This window comes from Meleagris gallopavo, chromosome 1, assembly GCF_905368555.1.
Source record: "Meleagris gallopavo chromosome 1, MGAL_WU_HG_1.1, whole genome shotgun sequence".
Classification (NCBI taxonomy): Eukaryota; Metazoa; Chordata; class Aves; order Galliformes; family Phasianidae; genus Meleagris; species Meleagris gallopavo.
This window is the reverse complement of record NC_139404.1, coordinates 69,592,215-69,609,972: the sequence shown is the minus strand read 5'-3', so window position 1 is coordinate 69,609,972 and position 17,758 is coordinate 69,592,215. Positions and strand designations below refer to the sequence as shown.

Sequence of the window (17,758 nt, the reverse complement as noted above, 5' to 3'; positions counted from 1 at the left end):
CTAATGCATGATCCATGTCTTGAGTCTATGATCTTTGGAAAGGCTGGGATGGAGCTTGCAGATTCCTTGCATTTTCCCATTGACATTGAATCTGCATTAGACATAAGGAGAGGGAATCTACACAGCTACAATTTTCCTTTAAGTGTTTCGTCTTGCATCTTGCAGGTTTTCAGTGACATGACTGTGGGAGAAGGAGAAATGGTCTGTGTGGAGCTGGTGGCCAGTGACAAAAGCAACACTTTCCAAGGAGTGATTTTCCAGGGATCCATCCGCTATGAAGCTCTCAAGAAGGTCTATGACAACAGGGTAAGGTGCTCTGAACAGCAACGTCTTGTAGCAGTGATGCTAACCACAGTTTTGGTACTGAGATTGTTGGCTTTTTGTCCTGTTTGATCATCTTCATCATAATTTATCCTATTTGGCTTTGAGAACTGCTCCATAGTTGGTGCTTTTTGTCTCAAATGGCTGAAGTTTCTCAGATCAGGATATATTAGTCTTGTGTTTGCCAAAAGGAGTAAAGCTGGTAAGCATGGCAGGATGTAACACCAAAATAGATGTGAATAACAAAGTTCTGGGAGCCCTTCCATTTTTCTGAAAGCTCATGAGTTTTTCTACTTACCTGTGAGAAGGCATGTTTTACAGGGAGATCTTGAACTCTGATATCTGTTGTATGTAAAATGTTTCTGTACACAAGTATAGAGGACACTACATTGAGTTTCATTCCTGCAAAAGAAGTTTTCATTGTTTTTTGATAGGAATGTGAAATACCATCACTCCCAATTTCAAATTCAGTGCTTAGTTTTGAAGTTTTGAGAGGTGGCAAGAGCCAATAAACTTTACCAAAGATTTGCTGCAAAGACAGTACTGAAGGATTAAAAGAAAAGAAAGCCAATCAGTACCCACTGTGACTGTAAACTTCACTTCCCTTTGTTGTTACCCTATTCAATAGAGATTCTGAACAATTTCTCTTCTCCCCCTTTGAAACGAGAGTAGTTTTGTAGTTGTTCTTCCAAAGAACATGAAACAAAATTTTCTGTCCTGCTATCATCTTGTCGTCTGAAATTATCAGTAGGTGAGACTGCAGAGCCTTTAAGGACTAAATAAGAAGAAAGTCTTGCAGTAGAGAGACAACATTTGATGTGTTAGTGTCGTGTTATAGCTGAGGAATGTCCTGCTTGACCATGCTGCAGTTTTATTAGATGAAAAATGGAATGGTTTGTTTTGATATTTGATTACAGCTAAAGGCAAATCTTAAAAGTCTGACTTCTTTGTACTGTCAGAAGAGAGCAGCAGTAAGCTATATGTACTTTTGAAGGTTACTTGGGTTTTAGTTGTCTGCTTTAATTCTTAGTGCAGTATGGATTGTTATATTATGAATAAACTTGGCTCCTTAAGGGGTTAAAGTGCTGAAAGTTGTGATAAACCACTGAAGCTTGTGGATAGGTCCTTCTTATTTCACTTGACAAAACCCTGACCATTTTCATATTGTTCTGTTCTCTTTTCCATTTCTCAGTTCAGTTTTCAGTTCAGTTGCGTTGAGTGGAAACAGAGCCCTTCTCTCTGCCATGAGTTCAAAAGCTGTCAGGGTTTTGTGGCAAGTGATGTTGTCGTGAAGGTGTTAATTGTGCATCAGGACTCTGTCTTTACACTTTGGGCTTGACAATGTGAATATAAAAATGTCAGAATTATGCTTCCCGTAAGATAGGCACATAGGCCCATTCTGCTCAAGTTTAGTTGTCTGTGATGTTTTGACTCAAGCAAACCTGTGAGGAGCTGTGCATGTGCCTGTCTGTGCTCCAGTGTGCCACAGTCTGTAGGTTTGGGTAAAAGACTTTTTATCTCAATGCGTCATTGGATAACTCTGCTTTTGGGATAGCTGAAGGAGTTGATTCTTCTCTGAGCCACTGTTCCTGTATCTGTAAAATTGCTTTCCCTTTAGAATTTGCTTCATATTGTGGCTTAAAATGCTTCTTAAGAATCAAGATATTAACCATTATTTGCAAGGTTTTTACTTGTACTTAAATAAAATCATATTTTTTTATCTGGGAATTAAATTGTGTGTATTTCTTTCCTGTCTCGTGCACTGTAGGTGAGTGTTGCAGCAAAGATGGCTCAAAGAATGTCCTTTGGCTTTTATAAATATAACAACATGGAGTTTGTCCGAATGAAAGGGCCCCAAGGGAAAGGACATGCAGAGATGGCAGTGAGTAGAGTTCCTACTGGCGACACTTCACCTTACGGAACAGAAGAAGATTCAAATCCAGACTCCCCAGTGCATGAGAGAGTAAGTAGACTGACCTAAAGTTAAGTATATGTTTTACTTCAAAGTCAGTTGATGGACTGAAGCTGGAATTAACTGACATGATGGTTCTGAACTTAGTTTTGCATGTGTATATTTTGAATATATTCAATGTATCACAGAATGGCCTGGGTTGAAAAGGACCATTGAGTTTCAACCCCACTGCTATGTGCAGGGTCTAGTGTTCACTAGACCAAGCTGCCCAGAGCCACATCCAGCCTGGAATGCCTCCAGGGATGGGGCATCTCCTTGGACAATCTGTTCCAGTGTGTCACCACCCCCTGAGTGAAAAACTTCCTCCTAATATCCAGCCTTAAGCCTCTCTTGTCGTAGTTTAAAACCATTCCCCCTTGTCCTATCACTATCAACCCATCTCAACAGTTGTTCTCCCTTCTGTTTATACCTCCCCTTGTGCAGATGGATTTTAGTCACAGTTTTCCTTGAGCAAATACTGAATGCAGAGAAGAATGCATGATTCATATTTCTGGAGGAGTATTTTGTTGAAACAACAGCAGTGTTGATGCCGGGGAAAATGATGGATCTGCCTATTTTCTGTGAAAATTAATAGATTCCATTTCTGTACAAGATGGGGTTTACCTAGAAACATGGAATTTGTGTATGGTGTAGCTTTCTTACTAAACCTCACAGGTAATTTTTGAGGTGTTTTATGGAGAGATTTTGCCAGCAGCAGGAAGATTGTAATGTTAAAGCAAGGACTATACATCTAGACGTAGAACTGTAATTATGCATATGCTGAATTCTAATGCAAGCCTAGTAAAATACCAATGAAGTATCCAGAGATATTGATTTGGCCTTTAATCAATCCTACACATTGTTTTTAATAATGATATTTAACCTAGTTAATGGGGATTAGACAGCATGCCTTTAAAATATCTGTACAGGTGTATCCTGACCCAGGCTGTGTGATTACTGATTCCTATGTAACATCACTAAGCCTGTAGTTGATAGACCCACAGAGCTGCTTTCAGACGTGCCCATGGAAGAGTATGACTTCTGGATTCTTAAAGGGCCAAATGAGCACACATACTGAACACATTAATTGAATATGTGTCTTCTGTACTGTAGAGATACAGTCTGTAGAAACCATGCCTAGTGGGACTTCCTGAGCTTATAGCTACCAGGCTTCCAGTGTCTCTGTTGATGTATTGTTGTTGCTCTTTGCTAATGGCTTTAATGGCCTTTTGTCTGTTTCTGGTTTACCCTTCAAGTGTGATAAGAAATGACTGTGGAATTAAAAAGAAATTGAGACAAGCATAGATTAGAGATCAAGTGCACTTATGGGAGGAGGATCATTTGGGTGATAGAATGCCTCTTTTTTTTTTTTTTTAAATATATATATATTACTGACAGAGGGATAATATAAGGGCTTCTTCAGTGCAACACCAATGTGGTTTGGCTATCGTTCTCCGCTGCATATCACCTCCCTCCATATTTGCAAGGACAAATACAAGCAGTGTCAGGTCTAATTTTAGGAAACATTATGAGATTGTTAAATCAACAGTGTGAGAAGGCTGAGATGAGAGAAATTATTTCTGTAGAGAAATAATACACATACAGTTAGCACTGATAGGGCTTTTGTGTCACGTCCTTGGGTTAGGTAATTGCCTTGTGACCCTGCTTCACAGTGACGTTTACAGTGATCTCGTGGCATCCATTTAACCTGGGAAACAACTACCTTGTGCTTCCCAAGGAAATGATGATGCACAATTTTGTGGTCACTAAGTACGTTCTTAGCTTATTGTCTTGTGCTTTTCAACACACAAAAATAAGATTGACACTGTTGGTGCCTAAATAAGTTATTAATCCTTTGTGATTATAAATCTTTGTGAAAAGTGATCCCATGACAGCTCTGAAGAGAAAGGGTTTTTTTCATTATTTTATTTTTCCCATAACAGTTAAGGGTGCTGATGCATCAAAATATCTTATTTCAATGAGCAGCTTGAAGCTGAGGTGACTCTGCAGTTGACATTGTGACCACTATGCTAAAACTTGCAGCGAGATGCCAGTTGTGATTGAATTTTAAATGTGATTGCCTTGTGGCACATTTCAGACTAAAAAGTTCTATGCTTTTAGTAAGAAAGACATAAAATCTTCTCCAGCATTTCTTCTATTCTCTTTTAGCTCACGTCTTTCAGCACACCGCCGACCCCAGAACGCAACAATCGCCCATCGTTTTTCTCCCCATCTCTTAAGAGAAAAGTACCCCGAAATCGAATTGCTGAGATGAAAAAATCCCACTCGGCAAATGACAGTGAGGAGTTCTTCAGAGATGATGATGGTGGAGGTGAGAGAAGTAACATCAGCTAAACAGACTATCAGAGAGAAGGGGAAACACATCTGTGGAAAGGGATTTCAATGCTGGATTTTTCAAAAGGTTTGCAGCATGAAAAACCTAGATCCACAGAAGGTCCAACACTGGTGCCACTCTAAAACTGGGTTCACAGCTTTAGCATCTATTTTAAGGCAGAAGACCAATTTGTCTCCATGTTTAATTATGTAAAGGCTACAGTGTGGATCAGTTACTATGTAGTATGATGGGAAGAGCAGCTTTCCCATATGGAGTCCTGCTGTCGCAATTTATTTCTCCTGGAGGCTGCAGAAGGTAGGTTGGGGTTGTTCAGAGCTTTTATCCAGCAGCTTTCCATCCAGGTGATGGCCTGCTCAGTATACTAGGTCTGATCCTAATATGGTAGTGGTCATAATGATGAGCATTCTTATTATTTTCATTTTCTGTTCCTTTACAAATATTTGAGTGGAAAAATGACTGATTTTTTCCAAACATTTTATGGCATGCAAATAATAGAGCATACATATAAAATATTGAGATATGTGCTTTTTTTTTTTTTTTTTTTTTTTTTTTTTTTTACAGTTGTAGATGTTTTGACCTTACTGTTCCTGGGCCTTATTTAAAAATATACGTATATAGTTTTTAAAATGAGTATTTTAAGTGCTTATGCTTGGAAGTTTAATTTACTCTAGAATGGGCTTTCTAAAAGAAGAGGTACCTAATTAGATTTCTTAATAAATTGTAGAAACCTGAGTGTCTTACCAGTGTTTAATCAGGCACTGCAGTAGTGAAATTCCATTATTTATTTTTTATTTTTTACCCAGAAGGGAAAAAGTTGACCTCATTTCACCCAAAGTTGGGATTATTGTAGGGAAATTCTGCTATCTCTTAGCCTTGTTGGTGGAGAATAACTGGCTTGTTTGAAGGTCACTAGTGTTCTGGATCTGGCCAGTGCTGCTGCAGACCTGACCCCGGTACAGACAGACCTGATGTGGACATGAACAGCCTGAGAGACTTGACTTGCTTTTGCTGTGTGCAAGCATGATACAGCAGGAGAGTTGATCCTATTATAGCTACCAGAGTTAGATCATTCTGACCTGATCATCGTGGTGCTGTTGACGTAGTTCTAATATGTGGGAAGAGGGAATAGACTGGCCATGTGTATTTATAGGGAAGGAAATCAAGATTTTCTAATCCTATGTTGTTATGTGCTGCTGCTTTTTTCTTTGGTAAGGCCTCTGGTTGATCAGAACCTATTTTTAAGCAAGTGCTTCTCAGAGCTTGGATCAGATTGGTCCAGGAATATGTTTACTTCAAGTTCTTTTTAGTGCTGTAGGGTAAGGCTAAGTTCAACAGAGGAATGGAGAGTACACTGAAGAACACTGGGAAGATGTAACTCACGCATTTGTGTCTACAGCTATAAAAATCTTCTTTAGCTTACAGGGGTTTCAGTGTTTTTTTTTGTTTTAAATTATATTTGTGGATCTCTAAACTAACTTTAGGGGAAACTAACTTTGGCAGAAGGATCCCAGGTTTGGTTTGGGGAATGCATGAAGACCACAGTGAACTTGCTTACTAATACTGACTCTCCCTGCATCTTGTAGATTACAGTATTCTTCATAAGATGGAATTTTGTTTCTGTTACACTTCAACATGATTAACTACTTTGTAAGGATATTCTATTATTTTATATATGAAGGAGGGCTGGCCTAGGACTTTGCTTGTACCGGTTCTTAATTCCCTCTCCTCCTCCCTTTCTAGCTGGCCTATTAGTGGATGATGGTTCACTGCTGCTGCCAGCTGTTGCTATAGTTAATTAGCTTCAATGTAAATAGTGAGTTCTGTATTGGGCATGTTCTGACTAATTTAAAAATAAATGACGTGCATGTGTGATTCAACTCCAGAAGGTGAATAAGTTGGGTTTCCTTTTTTTTTTTTCTTTGACTTTCAGAAACTTTCATTGAGTCTTACAGTGAATTACAGAAAGTACAATCACTTTAAAATTTGCTGTCTTCTACCTTTACAGATCTGCACAATGCAACAAATCTGAGGTCGCGTTCTTTATCTGGAACAGGACGGTCTCTGGTGGGCTCGTGGCTGAAACTGAACAGAACAGATGAAAACTTTCTACTCTATGCACACTTAACTTACATCACTTTGCCATTGCATCGAATTTTAACAGGTGAATTTTAAGATGCATTACGTATAAACAGAGTTATTTGATTCTCCCAGGTTGCCCCTGTGTTGTGGGATTTTGCTACTAAGATAGAGGAACAAGCTTTTCTGTGAAAGGAAATGTAACCTCAACAAACCCCATTTGCTGACTGTAGCAGCAAATGTAAACAAGCAGAATGGTGTCAAATTGTTCTCAGACTTTGAGCTGATTTTCCTTTGTGAGGGTTCAAACAAGATGGTAGTTTTTACTTCCAGAGGAATGTTAGTGGCTTTAATACTGAAATATAAAGTTCATCTACTTCCTGAGTGCAAGGCAATTCATTCTGTGCCTATCCAGTGAGCAACAGATGTATGTAGCAGAGACCTCTGACTGAGAGGGCTATGGAAAGGTAGCTTTGGAATTCAGTGACCTCCTCTGCCAATGCTGAGTCCTAGATTTGTTTTCTGATTGAGTTTTTGGATTGATCCGGGAGTCCACGCTGCCCGTAAGTCTTCTAGGCACCCAATTTCTTTAACTGAACTGAATGATTTTTTTGTGTGTCACACCATGAACAATCAGTCCTAGCTCTGCCAATTACTATATTGATGATAGTCAAGACTCTGTTTGTTCAGCTGGATTTTCAGAGTGCACTTGCGATCCAGAAGGCCAGCTGTGTCCTGGGCTTCATCAGAAGAGGGGTGGCCATCAGGACGAGGGAGATAATTCATGAAGCCCCATCTGGAGTGCTGCATCCAGGCCTGGGACCCCCAGCACAAGAAGGATGCAGAGCTATTGGAGCGGGTCCAGAGAAGGGTTACAGAGCTGATCAGAGGGCTTGAACGATCTCTCCTGGGAAGATGAATTGAGGGAGATGATCTTGTTCGAGTTGGAGAAGAGAAGGCTCTAGGGAGACCTCATCGTGATCTTCCAGTTCCTGAAAGGAGCTTGTAAGCAGGAAGGGGAACAACTTTTTACATGGTCTAATAGTGATAGGACAAGGGGAAATGCCTTTAAATTAAAAGAAGGAACATTTAGTTTGGATGTTAGGAAAAAGTTCTTCACTCAGAGGGTGGTGATGCACAAGTTGCCCAGAGAAACTGTAGATGCCCTATCCCTGGAAGTGTTTAAGGCCAGGTTGAATGGGGCCCTGGGCAGCCTGAGCAGGTGGCTGGCAACCCTGCCCACAGTAGAAGGGTTGGAGCTCCATGATCTTTAAGGTCCCATCCAACCTAAGCTATTCTATAATTCTATGACTACAGTATCACAATCAGTTGTATTTTTCAACCTGAAGGCAGATACTGAGGTTTCAGATTTTTACCCAAATTACAGATGAATCAAGGAAAACATCTGTTTAAACTCTAGCAATCAGCAGGCATGTTAGCCTCTCTGGGAGATAGCTTGCAATATGAGGGAGCTCCTGGGACTCAGGGATACTTAAACACTATTGCTTTCTCAAGTTTCTTAAGCATTCTCTTCTCTGTAAATACCACTACAAATACACTGGTAATTTCTTGCATCTATACGTTACTAGCGTTACTGTCCACTCTCTTCATGCATTCTAAGTGAAGCCCTGAAATGCCCTTCTTTCTGAAAGTACACATTGAACATTTTCAGATACAAAGAAAGCTTGATACAGATGGAAAATAGCAGTGGTTGTGCCTGAGATACCCAACTCTAAATTCTAGATTTGAATTAAGTTGTCCCCCCCTGCAATAAAGTTATGGTCATAGAGCAATTTGAGGTCCTGTCGCTAACCTTTGGAGAGTCTTCTAATTTCATCTGTGAATTTAATCTTTCTCTTCCCATTCACCAGGTCAGATGACTTTTGAGAAGGTTTGTGTAGGCTATAGGCTTTTGATCAGTACCTGCTTTTTCTTGCCTGGGTCTAAAAAGAGAATGTGTATATTACATAGTAGTTATTTCTAGACTGTTCCTAAAAAAGTAACTAAGAGGAAAGAACTTATTAATCTGTTGTTAAACAGGTTATTCATTTGCTAAAAAAGATGGGAAGAAAGCATGGGTGTGCTATTAATGTCATTGGTTGTACTATGCTAGTGTCAGAATAATAGCTACAGTATTCGTTTGCAGGCAGAGGTGTCAGACTCTGCTGCAAAAGTATAATGGTTCCTTCTCTACAGAGAAGGAAAACTAGCTGATAAGGTAGAAAATTATACTTACAGATGCTTCTACATTATTTGCCATTTCACTGCATATAGGATAGGAATTGATTTCAGCTGAGAAGAAATAAAAAAAAATTTCCAGTTAGAATTGATCCTCTTATAATTATGAGTTTGATTTGTTTCTGCAAAAGTATAATTATTAGTTACGATAGTTGTGTTGGTGTTGTTACAGCTAATTAGCTGGTGTTATCAAGCTTGCTCTCTCTCTTGCCACAGGCATTTTAGAGTTCACACAAAATGCATTGTTCCTGTTGGCATGTAATACTTGCTCAAGTGGGTGGCACAATTGCCTCCATGCTCAAATATTTGCTTTTAGCTTGAATGTACTTTCTGAGACTTAATTTGTTTAACATATGGTTGCAGGAGTCAGTGCATATATCAAGACATGCAGAAATAGGACGTAAAATGTCTGAGTTATAAGGCAGGATTTTAATCTGCAGTTCTTCAGTGTTGGTGTTTACTTTTGTGTGGCACATCAGGTAGAGCCTATTTGCAGTCCTTTGTGTAGTGAATGCATTAGTGTCAGTGCTAGCTTTCCTACAGGAAGAGAGCATTACAGAGAGATGTTCATCTCTTTTGGGTAGCTGAGGGAAGCCTGTACTGCAGAATTAAAATACTAGGGATAGTGATCAAAGTATACTCAAAAATATCTGGATTTTGTGTATTAATAAGACTGCCTCTGCTCTGGGCCTTCTCTCCCTTCATGCTAAACAACCCAACTCTCTCAGCTTTTCCTTGCGTGTCAGATGGTCCAATCCCTTAATCGTCTTTGTGGCTCTTTACTGGATTCACTCTGCTACATCTCTTTTTTTTTTTTTTTTTTTTTTATGAGTGTGACTTGAACCCTCTGGAGCCATGGATCAATTTTTCCTCACGTCATCTTCTTTATGCAGATGTGTGACCTGCCTCTTAATTAAGCATGCACTCCCTTTTCCCACATTCTTTTTTTCTCCATGTAGCCTGGAAAAAGAACTAGCAGCCCAGTTTCCAGATGTTTCTGCATATTTCCAGGCCAACACTTTAGTTTTATTATTTGGGAAGATGACTATGATTAGACAAGTATCCCGAAGGTTAATATTCTGTCACACTTGGACAGTATGTAACTGAGACACCAACAAACAGGATCAGCCTTTAGAGTGCAGGCATGTAGACTTCAGATCAGACTGTTAAATTGTTTGTATGCATATCGTCAGAGCTGAAAATCTTAAAGTTTTTGAGGATGGTGCATTTCTCCCTTCAAAAGGAAAAAAAAAAATTAAATTGGCATATCCTTTCATGCTTAAACTTTTTTTTCTTTGGAAGATTGACACTCTGTCCATGCCTAGACACATGTTGTTTCACACCACTATAAGTGATATTTAGGTCAGATATCATGTCTGTGTGATGGGATAAACTTGAGACTTAGCATCTTTCAGGTAGGGAGGAATTGGATCAGACTTCATTTGTAGGCAAAATTTCATGCTAGTTGCATTTTGAATTCTGTTAGTGGTGTAATAAGGGATGTATGCTGCAGTTCAGAATTGCTTGTGTGGTTGCTACTTCCAGGACCTCCTAAGAGTGCTGTTTCTTTTTATCTCTCTCCCTTTCCCAGATATCCTGGAAGTGCGGCAGAAACCAATTCTGATGACATAGCAGAGATCGGGCACAGCCTTGGAGCCTTGTTGCCAAGTGCCTAACCTCAGCAGTTTTCTGTGCTAACACTACCATCTAGTGTCAGGAACATAAACCTCCGCAGAAAAAGGGAAGTCAAAGAATACCAGCCGATCAAAAGTGCCTCTTTCTTCCTTCCTCTGCTGTCATACACCATATGCACACTTGCAGTACATCACTTGAGTGTTTCCGACTGGAAGAAGACTTTCAACAAAACAAAAGAAGGGGCTGTGTACGAAACGTGTCGTTGCTTTATGAACAGTTTATTACTCTGTTTACTTTATAACTAAGAAACCAACAACATGTACAGAATGTGTTAAACTTTGTATTCTTTGAAAGAAACAATTTCATAATGATGTACTAATGAGCGCTGTTCCATTGACTCTTGCCCATACTCTCCTTGTTGGATTGGCTTTGTGTGTGTGAACGTGTGTATGTATTGAGACTGAAGGGATAAGACGAATTCCTGCTGAGGGAGGAAAAGGGAAAAGATGCTATAAAAACACATTGCCATTTGGTTATGTACAGTGAGTGGGTTAGGTCAGAGATTGAAAGAGGCTTAAAATGTTCCCATTTGTTCATGTGTCAGTGTTAGGACAGGAGAACTCTGCTGACAAATTCAGTATCTACCAAAGAACAGCAACATTTTCATCCTCAAGAACTGGTGAAGAAACTGAGCCAGGGAAAAGAAGGCTAAAATGTGCTGCTATAGTAAAGCTGAGTTTCATATCCACTACTAATGCTGCTTATCTCTTTTAGCTGAGTCCATGTGAGTCAGAGGCTAATGTGGAAAAACTGGAAACCTCACATGGACTCCAGAAACTTAAAATCTTATTGATAACCAACATCCTCCTGCATGCACTGGACCATAGTACAAAAAGTTGTCCTTGTGGTAGTGTTTGTGGCCAAGGAGGGCATGAGAGCTAATTAATGTCTGGGCAGCTTCTCCAGATTCTTCTTTTCCTGGTCACGTTCTGCTGTACTGTTACATGCCGAAGCACAAGGAGTTCTCTTTCAAGGCAGAAGGTTTAAATGTGATCCTGCTCTGAAAAGTGACTAAAAATGTCATAGTGGGAGGTTTGAAAGTTGTGTCAGGAGCTCTCAGGAAAAATGCCTTATGTTTACAGGTAAAATGCAGCTTTCTCAAAACAGCACAACTGCTGTCCTTGACACGTGAAATCTAAGAAATGAGATGTTGAGTCTACTGCAGCTGGATTCACCACATCGATGTGGGAGCTAGCCATAGGTCACTTTATTTATAGCTGCCTAACTGGTGAAGCAAAGCATGGGATAGCATGTTACTTAGAGTATGAGGCACTCTGATATACGCACAAAGATCCATAGAGAGTGGAGGTGCCATTTTTGTCACTTTTTGGACACTGAGCACCTGAACTCTAATGCTGGTGCCATACTTACCAACATGATGTGTGCTCTGAGCCTGGGTCTTTTGTCTCCCTCAAACTCGACCTTTCCCAAAGTGCTGTGTTATTCTCTCAATAGCATCTGATGACTTAACCTCTCAGATAGGACTTTCTGCTTTTTTCCTCAGACCAAGTTCCATGGGAATAGCTCCACTTCTGCATTAAAGATAGATTAACTGTCATTCAGCCCAACGTGATGAATCCAGTGTGGTAAGGAGGTCTTTTCTTGTTTGAGGCTAGACCTGGGAGTAGTCACCTTTGTCCAGAGTGATGGCATTTCTGAAACTGGCAGCATGAGTGTATAACAGGGAAATCTGACCATTTTCTGCTTGTTGCAGATGTTTTATGACAGCTTTAGAAAAAAAAACAAAACAAAACAACTTTGTCATTGCCAGCACAGCCACTTTGCATGTTGCAGACTGAGTTTTGCTCTGTAGGAGTATGCACTTTGTGTGAGGCTGTTCATGCAGTCTGACTTGAGGCATGCAGGTGAGATATCTGGGCCATCTTGTCAGAGAGGTGGACTCCCGAAAAAGCAACTGAAATGTTTTCCCAGGGAACTTCATAGGCAGCCGAGGTGCTTGCTTGAGATCCCTAGCAGTGCACCTAATGCCAGATAGTGCAAATACTCTCCCTCCCTATGTCCATGCCAAGAAGTCTTCAGCTAGGAGGTTGTCCTACTCAGAAGCCTCTGAAGATGTTCCATATTCTACATTTTAATATTGGATGGAAAGCAGTTTCCTTTAAATAGTCACTAGGGAGGGAGGGGAGAGAGGGTTAGTGTTAGTACTGCTGCTGACAATTGATAACAGTTTGGTCAAACAGAAACAATGAACAGTTATTGGAACCTGAGTGGTAGGTGCCTGAGTACTGCCTAGTCAAATGTAACTTTTAATGCATTTTAATACCAGTGTGTTAAGTTTGGACAGCTTGATTTCATGTGGTCTGAAAGACTTGAGCAGAACTTGCATGAGATTTGTAGGCAAATGGCAAAAGAGGAAAGATTCTGAAGTAGCAGAAAGGCAATGTTATGGAAAGGACAGTGCAAACCTCGTCTGCTAAGCAAGAAGGACTGTCTGCTTTGTTATGTGTACGTGGATGAATCTGATGTCTGGTTTTTGAAGGGCTGAACGTAAAAGTCCTGTAGAAGAATTTATTGATGTATTTTATCCTGCTAGCAGATATCCAGTATATGCATTGAAGACTCAACTTTTGTAGTACAAAAGGGCTACAGGTATGCCCAGATGGATATTGCTGGTAAACAGAGATCAAAAAATTTATTGAATGTCTGGTACTTTTGGGAGCAAATTAGATTTACTCCGTTCTCAACTATTCACTCTTTAAACAACTGACTTAGAATTCTTGTGTGTGATGAATTTCCTTACTTTGTTATCAGGTGAGAGGGGGAAAAATCGTGTATTTTATTTTGCTTTTAAGTAATCCCTAAAAATTTGTAATGTATTATCCTCATACAGACAAACTGACAGGGAAGAGGATACAAGTTTTGTCTGGGTCAGGGTGGCACAGCTGGGCCTTTAGCTTGCTATTGCACTATACCAAAAAGAAAAGGGAATGTTAGTTAGAAACCTCTCACCCTTTTAATTTGGGGGGGAAGGAGGGAGGTAAATTCTATGCTCTGAAGCACTAAACCAATAGATTTGGGCCTCTGTTGGCCACTTAAATTGCTGAGAAATGAACTGGAATGTTCTGCATGCTGTAAGGACTGCAGCAATGTATGGCTGTTGATGTCCTGACTGTTGTAGTGTGACGGTTTTCATTATATTTATGTCGATGCTTGACAACAGCTCTATCTGAGAAGGCAGCACTGTTAACAAACTTGTGTTGCTTTGCAGAATCTTTTTATTTATTTACAGAAACTCACCATCCTTCAATACCGAGTTAGCTTCCCTCATCCTGTCCATTCACTCCCTCTGGGGACCTGAGGCTTACCGCTTCAACTCTTCATTGATGTTGCGTTTGACATCTGACAATATACAAGGTTGTATATTTTTTCAGCCTGCACAGATTTTTCACTCTTACAAATTTAGCATGTAGAAAGCCTTTGAATTGTAAAGAAAGCTCTTAAATTACTTGTTTTGTATTAGCAGATTATTGCTTTGCCTTAGAGACCACAGTGTTTGTAAAAATCACATTCTCTTAGTGCCAGCCAGCGCAGGATGGGATCCAAGTCTCCTTTGAAAAGAAGCCATTTCTAGAAATTCAGCAGATCTTTCAGCTGTCTTGGCAAATCCAGTTTGTGTGGGTTCATGTTCCTTCTTTTTTGTTCTCTTAGTCTTCGTTCTTTACAAGGCTTGAGCATGTTGGGATGTGAATCTGTGTTACCCAGTTTTTCATTTCTGGGCACAGTGTGCTTTCCTGAAAAGAGAGTTGTTTGCAAGAGTGATTTTTGAGCATACAATGTTTTGCCTGAAGTGTATTATTTTACCATGTTTTAATTTAACAGTTGGGTCCCTGGTTTTGCAAACAGATTTCTTCTGGCAGATCCTCATGCGCAGAGTCCTGTGCTAGTCACTGAGGTTCTCTATAGACATGGAGTCTGCATAAAGAGTCTACATGTTTAAGCTATTGAGCTGCTTCTTGCCAATCACGAATGTTTCACTTCCCAGGTGATTGCTTGCCCTGTAGTCTAAAGCTTCCCCTTATTAAAGATGTAAAATCTTTAAAAGTGCCTAAGTCCTGTTGTTACCCAATGAGGTTTAAGAATGAATTTTTATTTACGAACAGAATATGCTTAAATTCTGTGTGGTGTATAGCAGTGTCAGGAAATAAGTTTATAATTCTTGGAAGAGCTCTCTATCTCCTACAGACTCGCCCTTCCTGTTAGGTTCTCATGGTCTTCAGAGGTCATGGCTGAAAGCTCTGGAAAATTGAAAACTTGCAATCAGAGCAGTTGGATGTCTGTGAATGCCTTATCTTGTCCTGTGTGATATGACTGAAAGTGTATGGCGTTGGTATGTAACAAAAATTCTGTGTCAAAAATAGGTGCAGTAGAATCCAGTGAAAGGCATTGTTAAATAAGTAGCTTTCACACCAAATGTTATGAAACAGTATTTTACACCAGAACATAGATGTTTGGATGCTTGGTCAAGAAAATGTAAGACTGCAAGAAGGTTACAGTGTTGAATGTTCTGTGTGTGTGTGTGTGTGTGTGTGTGTGTGTTGTATATATATATATAAATACTCTCAGCTTAATTTTATCAAACAAACATGTTGCATGGTTTGTTTTTTGCCTCATTGATCATCAGTGTTGATTAAAAGATGCTGGGTTGGAAATCTTGCTGGTACTGTATTGAGCCCTAGAAACAAAGTGCAAGGAGAACCTTTGTGCACCAAAAACAGAGTTGATTTTGCATATGGCAGCAGCAAAGAAGGTGTTGGACCCTGCAGCCAATAAACAGACCTCTTAAATGACCATGAACTTCAAGTGTTTTCTCTCAACCATGCCTGCTGTTTTTTGAGTTTTAACGTGTTCTTTACTGGTAGCACTCTGTGACACTCGTAGCAAGTGATACTTGCCAAATAGACGCTCATGAGAAAAGATAGCCTATTTACTCTTGATTTTTATTCCGCTTTGGGCAAAGACTAACTTAACTCTGCTTGCTGAATTATGTTGTATGAAGGGAAAGAGGGTTCAAATCACTGTGCTCCCGAATCTGTTTTAAAAGTCTGAGTTCTCTATTAGATAGACACTTACAATAAAAGCAAAATTAAACAAGCAAGAAAAAAAAAAGCCCACAAAAAAAAAACAAACCAAACAATAGAACCCAACAGCAAACAAAAACCAAACAACAGAAAATCAATTCTTCTAAACAGTTGTTTTCTTTTAAACTGAGCTAGCTAGCTGTAAGTATTTATGCTTGGTTAGAGTTTAGTACTGAGGGATAGTTGGCTACAGGGATTCCTTCCTGATAAGTTTAGGAAGAACTTCAGTATGAACCTGTACAGTATTGTTAAAATTGTTCTTTAGCTCTTACTTGCTCTTGCTATCTTAAGTTGTACTTAGTGACATTGAGTCATTTTTTATTTGAAGAATTGCAAGGCACTGTATCTTCCCTGTCTAGCTGACTTTTGTGACTAATGTTTTGTAGTAGGCAGCTTCAGGGAATAGGCTTCTGCATAAAAATAGTTAAAATAAAGCACAAACCAATTATAAATTTAAGGTGGTGGTACCGATGCAAACTTTAATTCACATGCAAACCAGTGTGTTCATCAAAACCTGATGCCACCGAGAAATAGAGTGCCTGCACTAAGTCTGGATGCATTGCTTTGCTCTTGAAGATGAGGAGGTTGCTTGAGCCCACTCCTCTATCCCTGCATTTCCCTGCAAGTGTGGCATTACACTGTGCTTGAAAAAAATAAAACGATAGATGATCAAGGAACAGGAAGAGGTGTTGTTCAAGCTTGGTTCCCCATGAGGAATTCTGAATTCCGTACTTCCTGTTAAGTATATCCAGATAACCTGCTCATCTTCTTCTTATGTACCAGATGAGAATTCATGGCAATCATTCTGACTTCATTTTAATGGTAAGAAAACACTTGATTTCATAAATTGTCAGTAGTGTTATGTTTGGTATATGACCTATGGTTTTCTCTTCAGTATTGGATATTTGCTTTTTACAGTGGAGAAACCCTCTCTGCAGGTTTTCTGTGAGACTGTAGTCAACAGAACTGCTATTGCAGCTAAGAGGAATGTGTGAAGTGCCCACTGTTTAGGTGGAATTTAAAAACCATAACTGAAACAAAATCTTACGTCATTTATGATGAGAGATAGCAAACCAAAGTCAGAAACGTCTACATACAGTTAATTACCTGAGCTTGCAAATTCCAGTGTCTTTAAAGCCTATGCTGATTTCCAGAGATGACCGGTTTCTTCACGACCTCTCAGTAAAGATTGTTCCTAATTGTAATTCCCATGAAACTGGTGACCATGTATACTTATTTTGGTTATAATGCTTACTAATATTCAGGATGTTTGGGTACGAATAGAAGGATTTGTATCTTCTATCTTTGAAGAATGAACGGCATTTTTTATCTGAGCAGAAGCCTGCCAGAAACTTGGAACGGTTTATCAGTGACTGTCAAATAGTATAATTTTCTTCTAGCTGTATTCTCATGTTGTGTAGCATCACCATCCTTCTGTTGGTTCTCGTGTGCCACTCATTCTGTGCAGCTCCATACCACAACTTGCAGTGGTGTAGAGGTTATCATCCACTCACCACCTACTGAACGGCCAAGGAAGTTTGTTGCTCTGCTATCTGAACTCTTTCACAGCTTCAAATGTTGTGTCATCTGGAAGACTCAAAACTATTCAATTGGCTGTTGCTCTTAATTTGGCTTTCAGTTTGTCTTTAGCACTAGAATGATTAGAACCCATAATCTATCTGGGGATGTGTTGTTTGTATCATGGTAAAGTTGTCAGCTTCACTTGTTTTTATAGCATACAGTATGTGCATAGCCTTTAGCTTGGGCTTAACGTGCTTTTTGGATGGTTCTGTTCTTCTGTATGACTCTGTTGTGTGACCAGTCTGCTCTGAGGGGTGTTTCCCTACTGGACTAGGAAAGAGATTGATTTTGATAATACAGACTGTTCTTGAAGTGCTGTGCTTTGAGTCTGGATATTCAGGAGTTGCAGTTGTCTGCACTGTCACTTTTGCTGTTTTCTGGTTTGCAAGTGGTAAAATCTTTGGTTTAGAGCTCCAGCCACAAGCTCTCTAGGAGGTAGGA

The 17,758-nt window shown here is 39.7% G+C and overlaps 1 protein-coding gene across 2 annotated transcripts in view; it reads left to right on the top strand.

The window, feature by feature from the left end:
* The window catches only part of KIAA0930 (KIAA0930 ortholog), a 68,191-nt gene extending 52,745 nt beyond the window's left edge, over positions 1-15,446 (top strand). For both annotated transcript variants that reach the window (XM_085232952.1, XM_085232949.1), the window contains exons 6-10: positions 166-306; positions 2,090-2,284; positions 4,442-4,604; positions 6,634-6,789; positions 10,534-15,446. In XM_085232952.1, coding sequence (XP_085089078.1) covers positions 166-306; positions 2,090-2,284; positions 4,442-4,604; positions 6,634-6,789; positions 10,534-10,574 — 696 coding nt within the window. In that variant the 3' untranslated portion in view covers positions 10,575-15,446. The remainder of the gene's footprint in view (positions 1-165; positions 307-2,089; positions 2,285-4,441; positions 4,605-6,633; positions 6,790-10,533) is intronic.
* Positions 15,447-17,758: the final 2,312 nt, after the last annotated feature.